Genomic DNA, 12,248 nt, shown 5'->3' with positions numbered 1-12,248 from the left:
CGAGCGTTAATAACGCCCCACAAACGCCTATAATGCATTTGAGTGGTGTTACCGCTCCGCAAACACCCCGCAACCGCGTCGCAACCGCACCGCAAACGCCGGCCGGGCGTTTGCGGAGCGGCACCATAGACGAGAATAGGAGGCTTCAAAGCCTCCTGACTCGACCAGAGGCGTCCGTTTTGCCGCGACGCAATGCGACGCGACGCAAACGCTCCTGTTAGAACAGCACCATGTGCTGTAATGTGCAGAATTGGCAGAGGCGTTTGGGAAGCGGTAAAAACGCTTCCCAAACGCCTCTCTGCCGCCTGCACACAAGGCTAGTGTGAACGTAGCCTTACTGTTGAAGTTGTTTTATGTTGAAATTATCTGAGCTCTGGGCCACCCAGATTGTTTGTTTTTATGTATCTCCCCATGCTGTTGTAAAGCATATACTGTACATTTAGACATTCAGACAAACTGATAGCCAAACAATATTTTTTCCAGAAATCTACCATTGGACAATGTGTGAATGCTGCACCTGTGGCTTACTTACAAGATTTCAATGTTACGTGTGTTACTGATATAACCGCATGTTCAGATGTTCTTACAGTTGACTTGAACGTACAAGTTAACCCTGGAAATGGAGGTCAGTCCTGAAATCATTTCTCTAATATTCAGGTTTGTGATGTCTCACTACATAGTGAAGGCTATTTTTTAATTGTAAAGTATGTGTTTGCTGACCCTGGTCATAATTATAATTTTTTCAGGTCCTATCATTTTAACAGTACAGAGTCAGAACACCAGTGTGGACATTGTTAATACAGGTATAGTGTGTAACTAAACTTGTGTATCTTGATTTTTTTATTCTAATTCATCTTTATTATTAAAATAGACTGCAATGCTTCTTGCCTTTGTAGGAACTGTCCTGCCTCAAGCTGTGCAGTGCGATGTGATTGTGTCAGCAGACTACACATTCATTTGGAATGCCAGCGTGATAAAGGAAATACAAGTCTCCATCGTTACTGCTAACATAAGCTTGACTCATCAGGGTAATTTATTATCCACATTATGTCGATGCTGACATTTTTTTTTGGTATGGTGGCATTTGATGGGTAATCCAAGGATATGAAACGTGACCACTGTTTATAAGTCTGCCATCTGGTAAGACTGTTTACAGCTATTAAATGACAGTCAGCTGTGCATGTATGGTTTGCCTGCTGACAGAAGGACTGATTATTCTATAAGCATTCAAGTTAGCATTAAAGTGTAATTCCAGTAAAAACCTAACTAAGCTAAAATCTACTCCCAGCCCCAGTCTAAGCTTAATCTATCTACCTTGTAAAAGGAAGGATGTTTATACTGAACCATCCTGAAGTTGCTCCGGTCTGGTCACAAGACCTTTTTAGTGGCAGCTTCAGTGTAGAGGAGAGGCAGCAACAACGGCTGCAGAACCTGGATGATGACGTCACACATAGGCTTACTATGGGACAGCCAGTGACAGCTGTCCCTCCAGTCAAGTGACTGGACCACAGCCACTTCCCAATATATAAGTATAAGTATCTTTCCTATTACAGGGTAGATAGAATAGGCTTAGAATGGGGGTGGGAGTAGATTTTAACTTTGTTAGGTTTTGACTGTAATTACACTTTAAGTGAATTTAAAGAATTGTGCCTATGAAGACATGATGGTATACTGTTGCGTGGACTGGCTGTCTCAAGGGAAACAACAACATTTGCCAGGGTCATAGAGGAGCACACAAACATTTTAAAGTGGTATTAAACCCAAAACCAAAGATGTACCAGTCATTAGATGTGTTGGATGCATTCGTTTTTCATTTTTTAGGATTTTTTCTCCACTCTATTTTCACCTGGTGATCTGGCCAGTAGTACACCTCCTGTATTAGTAAGGCACAACTCTGGATGAATGAGCACAGGAGACACAGCAACATTGTTAGTCTCGATAACAAATGAAAGCCAAACTCCAGCTCACAGTTTATAATCAGTTACAGCAACAGCTTTTTTATTTTTTCATTTTAAAAGTTTTACATGAATGTGACTCTCCTCCTGTACTTTGGTGAGATGCAATTCTACTGCAATTGAAATCTGTTATGATGGTCTCACTATTGTAGTGTGGGTGGATTAAGGGAAATACTTGTGACTTTAGATTTAAAAATGTAGGAATGTATGATTGTGTTAGCCATGGTAGTGTTTAAGGCTGTTTTTTTTTCCTTTTTTTTCCCCCACAGCAAAGCTATCACAACGATTTACAGCTAAATTTCTCACCAGCAATAGTACATCAAATGTGCTCTCTGGCAACCCAGGTGAAATATTTTCAAATAAATATAAACTCACTTTATCACATCTACTATATTTTCTGTCGTTCGATATTCTTTAATGTGAGTATGTTGCTACCAATTTTTTTTTTTTTTTTTTCAACTTCAAATCCAAAATGGTGTAATGTAAGCTTATGAGTCTACTTGTAGCTGTTTACTGTATATGTACATAAAGAGAGATCAAAGGGGGAATATTTAGATTGACATTCACTCGATTTTTACAAATCGTTGTGTAATACAAAGTATACAGAAAAATCCTCCTGCGCTAAGAAGGGAAGGTTCACCTACTGGAAGCTGCCAGCACTTAACCTGCTACCCAAACAGTGTGTATAATAATAATGATCCAAATAGTGCAGCGCTCAAAACAATAATATATATAACAACAAATGTGCTCACATGCATAAGTGTCACAACAAATACTATTCAAAAATAAATAATTAAGTGAAATATCTTATCTATCCAAGTGCCACTCAATAATGACTCTAACATATTAGTGCCCATTTTCCAATCTGTGGGTGTACTGCATGTATTTTACATGCAGTACACCCACAGATTGGAAAAAGAAGATTGTGGACATATGTGAGTGGCTGTGTATGTTATCTTTTACCATTAAAGTGTTTGGCTTTAATACTACACTTAGAGGATTCTTTTCTTTCTGCTCACTTGGTTGGTGAGCGATTGTTCTCCAGAGGTCTCTGATCGGGGGTAATGGAAGCCCCCTAAAGGGATCCACAACGTGAGGAGAAGAGTTTACTGCCAGGGGATAAGGATCCAGAGAGATCCTGAAAGCTGTTTGGCCCTTAGGCGTCGCATTAAGGAGGTGAGGAGGCAATCTAGCCTTAGGAGGTGAAGAGGTGCTGGTGCACTGAATGTGGACACATTTTTTTGCATTTTTTGCACTTTGATTTTTTTGCACTTTGATTACACATTGCATGGACTTACTATTATTAGTTTTTTTAGTTCGTTTGAGTTTTTTGAGTAGTATATTAAGTGTGGTCACGGTATTGCACTTGGAGCACTGGTATATGTATGTGTTTTTATTATATGGTAGTTACTAATAAGGTATTATGTAAAAAAAATTTTGAATATATGGGCACTAATATGTTAGAGTCATTATTGAGTGGCACTTGGATAGATAAGATATTTCACTTAATTATTTATTTTTGAATAGTATTTGTTGTGACACTTATGCATGTGAGCACATTTGTTGTTATATATATTATTGCTTTGAGCGCTGCACTATTTGGATCATTATTGTAATACAAAGTATGGTGTTAGAGCAGTGCTGTCACTTGGGGTGCTGATGAGTCCTGATCCTGTCATCGGATCCAGATCTTTGAGAGGGACGCTCCTTGTTTCAGTACTCACCTTCCCCAGTTCTGGTAAGTGCAAGTCAGCTGGTACCAGCAGGGCAGAAACCTGTACACTTGCTCTCTCCTTTGCCATGGATATACAGTACTGTACAGGGGCGGACTGACAACTCATAGGGCCCCCGGGCAATAGGGGATCATGGGGTCCCTGTGTCCTTGCCCAAACTCAAAAAGCCTATGAAAAAGGTACCAGGGGCATCTCATGGGGCCCCCTATTGACCCCGGGCCCTCGGGCAGTGCCCGAGTTTACAAATGGTCAGTCCGCCCCTGGTACTCTACCTGGTGTCTGAGGTTGACCATGTGTGGAGGTGGGATGGCATTCTTCTTTTTTTGTTTTACATTTGTTTTATCAAAAAACAAGCGAGTTTCAAAAAGTTAAGAAATATATTTACCCTCCAAGTTTTGTTTTGCCATTTAGTATTAAAAATTCACCAGGAACTTGCTAGCTATTACGTTCACCAAGTACACAATATGAGCATTTAATAAATATGGAGGTTTCCTTATTAACTAGATAGGATTATGTGGTTATAACGAGAAAAAAAATGTCAAAAACTTTGGGAGATCTCTGAAACATTTGGGATGTTGCAACCATGCCAATTAAACAAATTATTATAGCTGCCAAGTTTACTTCTTTTTGTTGCAGGTTATCAATTTGGAAAGCCAGTCATAGTTGCTAATGGAAGTACTCCTTTTATAAAAAGAACTCTGAACGTCTGGAAGCCTGGTAAATTGTTGTGAATTTTTACAAAATTAAACAAGATGTAAAACATCCTACAGCTTAAAGATCTATCATTTAAAATTTTTATTTTACAGTTCTGTGCCCTATGTGACAAAGTTCTGCATGTGCCTAGCTGCAGCTATGAACCAACCAGTCTCTTTCAAAGCTGTTGTCAGATCAGCCATGGCAGGAGGAGAGGGGGGCAGGTCAGTAATCATAACTACGATTAGAAAGCACTTGGAAACATGGGACAAAGTACTATAAGTAATTTCTAACTATAGTTTTGACAAGAGCTTTGAAGGAGACAGTTGGTTCATAGCTGCAGCTTCTTTCAGCTATGAACACTTTCCCAAGAGACAAGCAATGGCAAGAGGAATGCAGAAGGGTGGGAGATTTGCTTCAATACAAAATGTATGGACACAAATTGCACCACAAAAATAGCATGCGATTTGAACAGGAATGCAGTATGAATCCTGTCCAAATCGCATGCAATTTTCCCACTGCTCCTGTGTGAACCCAGACTTATGATAGCCTGAGTTCACACTGGAGCGGTGCGTGAACCCTTCCCAGCACAGACACACTGATCAGCACAGGAGGCTGGATCCTCCCCTCCGTTTATACTCCTTGTGAAGGGGGGGGCTGGAACACAAGCCTGCGGTATCCTCTCCGAGTGTCATCCTTGCAAGGGGAGGTCTGGGGATTTGAAATCCCGCAGCTTTCTCTCCTTTCAGTGCAGGCATGACAGTACGGGCTAGACAACATCTGGTTGGTCAGCAAAGCCATCTGATTAGTCAGCAAAGTCACGGTGCTGACCAGTCAGAAACCGTCTAGCCTGTACTGTCATCTCTGCAAGGAGAAGAGAGAGAGTGCTTTCATTTCAAATACTGGAGCTGGCTACAACAAGGGACACGATGTGGCAGCACAGGCAGACCATGCTGGCCAGGATCCAGTATCTGCACTCCAGCAACCTGATCATGCTCCTGGGTGAGTGAGACAACCCCATCTCCTCCATACACCACCCCATCTTCACTAAGGACAGGGACACTATCTTTAGATAATGCTGGATGGCAGGTCTTGTGCCTAGGGTGCCAATATGGGGGGAGGGGAGGAGTGTGTAAAATCGGAATCCCCAACCACAGGGAGGTTTCCTGCACCGCTCCTGTGTGAACTCAGGCTACAACAAGCCTGGGTTCACACAGGAGCAGTGGGGAAAGCAAATGCGATTTGGACAGGAATCGTACCACATTCCTGTTCAATTTGCATGCCATTCATTGTGGTGCAATTTGCGTCCATACATTTTGTATGGACGCAAATCGCACCGCAAACTATCGGTACTCTGTGTCGGCGAGTACTTGTCTGAAAATATCGGTACTCAAAAGGGTATCAGAGCATTCCTAGTGTGTGTGTGTGTTTTTTTTTTTTGTTTGTTTTGTTTTTTTTTTTAACTAAAGGGTTTATTTGTTCTGAGTACAGGTTTTCTTTATATTAATCTATACTGTACTGTATTATTAGCAGTTTGTATTACAAATAACAGCGTGTAATGGTCTGCTTTTTTTCAGTTGGGGAAAGTTTGTGTTCCACAACTACACAGACACCAGTCCTGTTTGGACAAAATTTATTTTCTGGATGTGTCTTTAAAGTTGTCAATGAAAACTGCACTCAGCTGAGGTATGAGATTGCTGTTCAATTGTACTACAACTTTAACACTAAATTTCCTGCAAACAATAGTGTGAAGTATTAATTATATACAGTATATAGGCATTGGAAGATCACCTTACTAATATATCATTTCATAAAACACAATTTTACAATACATAAATTTATATATTCCCCCTCCCCAACCAGCCATCCCACCCACCAAAACACCATTCTTTCCCTCTCTTTTCTATTTTCCTTTCTCTTCTTGCTCCTCTAATTCTACTTTTATTTTCCTTCTCCCCACTCATCTCATTCTTCATTTTCTATTTCCTTTCTAATGAAACCATCACCCCCTTTTTAAGCTCAAATTATGGGCATTCCTGTGAGAAAAGATACAGCCACTCTGTTTCTATCAGAGGTGCCATTACACATACACTGCCTTCCTAATGGATCACGCAGCTTTGCGTGGGCTTCCACTACAGGCAGTCCCCGGGCTACAAACAAGATAGATCCTGTAGGTTTGTTCTTAAGTTATAGTTGTATGTAAGTTGGAACGGGTACATTTTTTAAGTGTAACTCCAGCCCAAAAAATCTTAAATTTTTCGGATAGCATAGGGAAGGGTTAAAACCCCTGCAACGTTTGTTTTGCTGCCTGTGCCCCATTGAGAAGATTTCACCTTCCTTTCTGTCCCTGTGACAATTTTGGATTTTGAAAATTTTGGGTTGTTGTGGAAACCAGGATTGGTGATAAAGTTTAAGTGGAGACAACTATTTCCCACGATAACTCTTACAGGAGTGAATTTCCCTTCTTAAGGGTAGATTTCCTCTCACTTCCTGTTGTCTCCCTTCATTTGTTGTCTCCCTTCATTTGTAAGTATGAGTCGTATGTAAGTCAGATGTATGTAACTCGGGGACTGCCTGTATTTAGGAATGAGCGATCAGTGATATTGGGCTGGCGCTCCTCGCTACAGTGCTGTGTCATCCATCAGCTGGACTGTGCATGTGTAAAAGCAGTTCTAGAAGACACGAAGCACCACAGACTGTATGATTTAGTTATTTTTTTTGTATGTGGAAGCACTGGTCTCTGAAACAGGCCCTGCTGCCAGGAACAAAAAATGTCTATCACAAATCTGTCTCCTTCCTAGCAGAAGGACTTGGCCCCCCATAAAAACATATAATGATAAATCTTCTTAAATTCTAAAAGCTGATTTGATGAGTTAATCATGAACATGTGACTTTAAATAATGCTAACGTGAATAAACCTTGTGCTTCAAACAGTGCAATATTTTGTGCATTCCAATATGTAAATAACAATAAATATATTATCAAAAATTAATTTAAAGTCTTCTTTTGTGCTTCAAATCTTGCCAGTGCCAATTGATGTGCCGTGCCACACTCCCAGTGCTCAAGAAATGGATGTACGCTCACCTTACTCATTAGCCAGACTAAGTGGCTAATACCGCTTTTGTCCCATCAGGACTAAGTAGTAATCTCCATGCTGAGTACCGTATTTTTCGCTCCATAAGACGCACTTTTTTCCCCCCAAAAAAGGGGGGAAAATGTCAGTGCGTCTTATGCAGCGAATATGGAGCGGCCGGTCCGGTATTTCCACCGCCGCCGTGTCAGAATACCGGGCCGGCCGCTCAGCTCTGCAATGGGACCTTACCTGTTCCTCTATCCAGCGGCGCGCTGTCTTCCCGGCTTCTGTAGTGTATGTGACAGCCGGGTCCCAAGTGCGCATGCGCAAGAAGCGGTGCTCTTTGTGAATGGTAAGGCGGTATCTGGGACACCTGACAGATCCCAGAAGCCGCCGGACCAATCACAAAGCGCAGCGCTTCTCGCGCATGCACACTGGGCATCCGGCTGTCCGCCGAGCGCCCACACTACAGAAGCCGGGTAGACAGCGCGCGGCTGGATAGAGGAACAGGTAAGGTCAAAGAACAACTCCGCGGAAGTGGGAGCGGGTACCTGTCAAGTTCAGGTACCCGCTCCCCCTCCCTCCCCAAAGGTCAGCAGTCATCCCCTGTACTATGTCTGCAGTCTCTGGTCATCTCCTGTACTGTCCGCAGTCTCTGGTCATCTCCTGTACTGTGTCCGCAGTCTCTGGTCATCCCCTGTACTATGTCCGCAGTCTCTAGTCATCTCCTGTGCTGTGTCCGCAGTCTCTGGTCATCCCCTGTACTGTGTCCGCAGTCTCTGGTCATCCCCTGTACTGTGTCCGCAGTCTCTGGTCATCTGTACTGTCCGCAGTCTCTGGTCATCTCCTGTACTATGTCGGCAGTCTCTGGTCATCTCCTGTACTATGTCCGCAGTCTCTGGTCATCTCCTGTACTGTGTCCGCAGTCTCTGGTCATCTCCTGTACTGTGTCCGCAGTCTCTGGTCATCTCCTGTACTGTGTCCGCAGTCTCTGGTCATCTCCTGTACTGTGTCCGCAGTCTCTGGTCATCTCCTGTACTGTGTCCACAGTCCCTGGTCATCTCCTGTACTATGTCCGCAGTCCCTGGTCATCCCCTGTACTGTGTCCGCAGTCTCTGGTCATCTCCTCTACTATGTCCGCAGTCTCTGGTCATCCCCTGTACTGTGTCCGCAGTCTCTGGTCATCTCCTGTACTATGTCCGCAGTCTCTGGTCATCTCCTGTACTATGTCCGCAGTCTCTGGTCATCCCCTGTACTGTGTCCGCAGTCTCTGGTCATCTCCTCTACTATGTCCGCAGTCTCTGGTCATCCCCTGTACTGTGTCCGCAGTCTCTGGTCATCTCCTCTACTATGTCTGCAGTACATTAGTTCAGAATTTTTTTTTTCCTGTTTTCTGCCTCTAAAACCTAGGTGCGTCTTATGGTCAGGTGCGTCTTATGGAGCGAAAAATACGGTATTTATTTCCTTCTACGAATGAATAGGCTTGTGCTACCAATTTTCTGCCACCAGGGGTCTCCCTCTCTCCTCGCTCTCCACACTGAGCCTCAGTGGATGGATGGGGTAAACCTGTATATTACTTCCTCCTCCCGGTATAATGGGGTATCATAGAAAAAAGGAGCAACAATAGTGCCTTATCCTTTTATAATTCAAGTGCTTTTATTAAAACAAAGTTGCACACTCACACTTTCCAGTGTCATACAGATGAACTTGTGCCCAGATCCTCAGTTTGTACTTGCCGCTCGTTCACTTCAGCGTCGTGACGTCAGAGCCCCTCCCCTACGCGTTACGCCACAGGGTCACGTGGCTTCATCAGGGGGAATCAATTGGATGCCACTCTACTATGCTCCTTTATATAGGCAATACCGGCACCATTTTCCCGTAGACCGCATGCACGCGGCCATCGTAATGGGGTCAGTTGTCACTGTGATTGTGATGGGACAAAAGCGGTATTAGCCACTTAGTCTGGCTAATGAGTAAGGTGAGCATACATCCATTTCTTGAGCACTGGGAGTGTGGCACGGCACATCAATTGGCACTGGCAAGATTTGAAGCACAAAAGAGGACTTTATATTAATTTTTAATAATATATTTATTGTTATTTACATATTGGAATGCACAAAAAAATTGCACTGTTTGAAGCACAAGGTTTATTCACGTTAGCATTATTTAAAGTCACATGTTCATGATTGATATTATTTACATTGTGGAGTGCGATACATTTGAATATATTTTTTGATATTTTGATGTTTACACAGATAATGAGTATGTGTTGAGTGTTGATGCATCACAAATATATGTCATAGCTATTTTTTCTTTCATATTTTTTATACGTTTTTGCACAGGGAGAATATCACATTTTGGCTCACGAGTATTATTAATTTTATTTGATTCGATGAGTTGCCAGCTTTTAAAGTGTAGCTAAAGCCATTTTTCCCAAAGCATCTTTCAGGACGGCTACATGACAGATACCAGCTCCGCCCTCTACATGAACCACAATACTGACACAAGTTAAAAAGCCCCTCCTTCCCCTCATCCCCAGTAATTGTGTTTCCGACCCTCCAGGTGAACAAATCTGTAGGATTTGTTATTTTACTTTTGGTACGGGTAATTGTGGTTGCCTGCACTGCCTGGGAGCACGCTGTGCAGCACCCTTCCAGCACAAACACAGGAACACTTATATGCAGCACCCAGGTTTAAAGCCCACCTGCTGGACACCTCATATATGTGTTACTGTGTCGTTATGTGGTTAAATTACCTGGATGTGTCATATGTTCGTTCAACAGACTGTGAGCTCTCTAGCAGATCATCTCTCTGGAAGCTCAGGAGATGTTTTTACACAGCAGAACTGTGATGGATAAAAAATCCTAGATCATCTGCAGGGAGCAGCTTCTCTTTATGTGTTTGATGCTTTTTCTAATTTATGTTTAAAGCTGTTTTCCAGGATTTCAGCCACTGTAAATTCTACTGGCTTACTATACCTTACTCCAACAAGGTGCATGCCAGCTCGTAGACTTATCTCTTTTAATCACATCTGACGGTTTTACTGAGCGCTGGAAGTACAGCTATCACTGTATATGCTACCAGTGCTCTGACAGGAGAGATTCTGTCTTCACACACAGCATCCTCCCCTCTGTTGTCCATTCACAGAGGGCTTTGCATTTTGAGAATGGACTGACATAATACAACGTGCTCAGTGATTGGGCAAGAGGAAGGGCACAGTAGTTGTATACAACTTTTCAGCTTCAGGAGCTGACACGAGAAGATCCAGTGTAGGAGCACCAGAAGCATAGTGACAGCTGTACTCCTGGCACTCAGTACAAATAAAATTGTAAATGAAAGAGAAGTCCAGAAGGTGGCATACACCTCGTTGGACTTAACCCCTAGTAATCCAGAACATTTTATAAAGTGGCTGAATTCCTGGAGTTCAGTTTTAAGTTAATACTTTTCTGCATGCATAGTATGTTTTTGCATAATTATTGCTCTTAAACCTGAAGTTTATTATTCTCATATTTTGCCTTCCCCTGTTCCTCTCTCCACTCTTCATCAAAATGCTAATTAGATTTTAAATAAAGTTTTACCATTTTCATGACATAGCTTATTTTTGACCCAGCGATCTCATCACTGAGTTTCTGTGCTTCCCTGTGGAAGGCAAGCAGCTTAGAGCTGATGAGAGGAGCCAGCAAGGAGCTTTATATGGCTTCCTGAAAACTTCACAGTACCCTGCCTCAGTACTGCTTTCAAGAACCTTCAGCCCTTTTGCAAGCTGTGGGAGGAGTTATACAGGTTTGAAAGGCCTTGATGTCCGAGTATGAATCTGGAGCAGCTGGCATTCCTAGGTAGACTGCATTTGCATGCAAACCACCCTAGATAACACCCACATGTGATGCTGAGCCTCCATAATTCATTGATTATTTGACTTGCTGCATCTTTAAATGCACAATGAGAAGCTCACTGTGTGCGATGAAATCAGAGTAAGCAAGAGCAGATTTCAAATGTAGCTTGATTTGTACAGCCCAGAGTTACATTAGTCATATACCATGACTTGTAAAATATCTCAACACTAAATAATTCTATGAAAAATGTAAAAGTATGTACAAGTGTCATTAATTGAATAAAATGTCTTTATTGCAGGAAGAAAGCACTACAGTTCCTGCAGTCACTGGTTACAGTCAATTACATTGCCATGAGAGGCAACTCAAATGTCAGCGACCCAAGTGAATGGGTATCTATAATCTGTGAGTATTGTGGAGCTCAGGAAAAAAGTTTACTTATGTCTGCATATTTTCTAAAATCTCTTAATATTTCATTATTTATTGCACTGCTCTATCTATATCAGTTTAGGTCTAAAGTTACCTCATTGTTTTCTGTTAATACCATTATACTGTATATGATCTAAAGTAAGAGAGTCTTTACTAATGAAACTCTGTGTATTGCTCTGGGCCCTCCCTCCTGCCAAGTGCCCTCACAGCAAGCAGCTTGCTATGGGGGTACCTGAGCATGCTCACTCCTGAGCCACTGCTCTGTGTGTCCATTTACACACAGATGCAGCTTGGCCCCTCCCCCCGCTTTCTCCTCATTGGCTCACTGGCTGTGATTGACAGTAGTGGAAGCCAGTGGCTTTCGCTGCTGTCTCAGCCAGTGAGGAGAGAGACACCCAGGACAGCTGGGGCTCTTGTGCACATCGCTGGATCGACTGGGCTCCCGTCATGCAGTGTGGCTACAGCCTCCTCTCCTGGCTCAGACAACTTTGTTAATGCATGTGCACTATCTATGGCCATGTGCACACTGACGAGG

At 42.7% G+C, this 12,248-nt stretch overlaps 1 protein-coding gene across 4 annotated transcripts in view; it reads left to right on the top strand.

The window, feature by feature from the left end:
* Positions 1–12,248, top strand: part of TCTN2 (tectonic family member 2) — a 45,904-nt gene that overhangs the window by 27,573 nt on the left and 6,083 nt on the right. For all 4 annotated transcript variants that reach the window (XM_089653677.1, XM_089653673.1, XM_089653674.1 and 1 more), the window contains 7 exons: positions 484–625; positions 747–803; positions 897–1,028; positions 2,225–2,299; positions 4,325–4,405; positions 5,959–6,067; positions 11,586–11,689. In XM_089653677.1, coding sequence (XP_089509803.1) covers positions 484–625; positions 747–803; positions 897–1,028; positions 2,225–2,299; positions 4,325–4,405; positions 5,959–6,067; positions 11,586–11,689 — 700 coding nt within the window. The remainder of the gene's footprint in view (positions 1–483; positions 626–746; positions 804–896; positions 1,029–2,224; positions 2,300–4,324; positions 4,406–5,958; positions 6,068–11,585; positions 11,690–12,248) is intronic.

This window comes from Staurois parvus, unplaced genomic scaffold, assembly GCF_062004578.1.
Source record: "Staurois parvus isolate SC_StPar_1 unplaced genomic scaffold, SC_StPar_1.0 ptg000719l, whole genome shotgun sequence".
In the NCBI taxonomy this organism is placed as follows: Eukaryota; Metazoa; Chordata; class Amphibia; order Anura; family Ranidae; genus Staurois; species Staurois parvus.
Note: the sequence above shows the minus strand (reverse complement) of the source record. Positions and strands in the feature narration are given on the sequence as shown.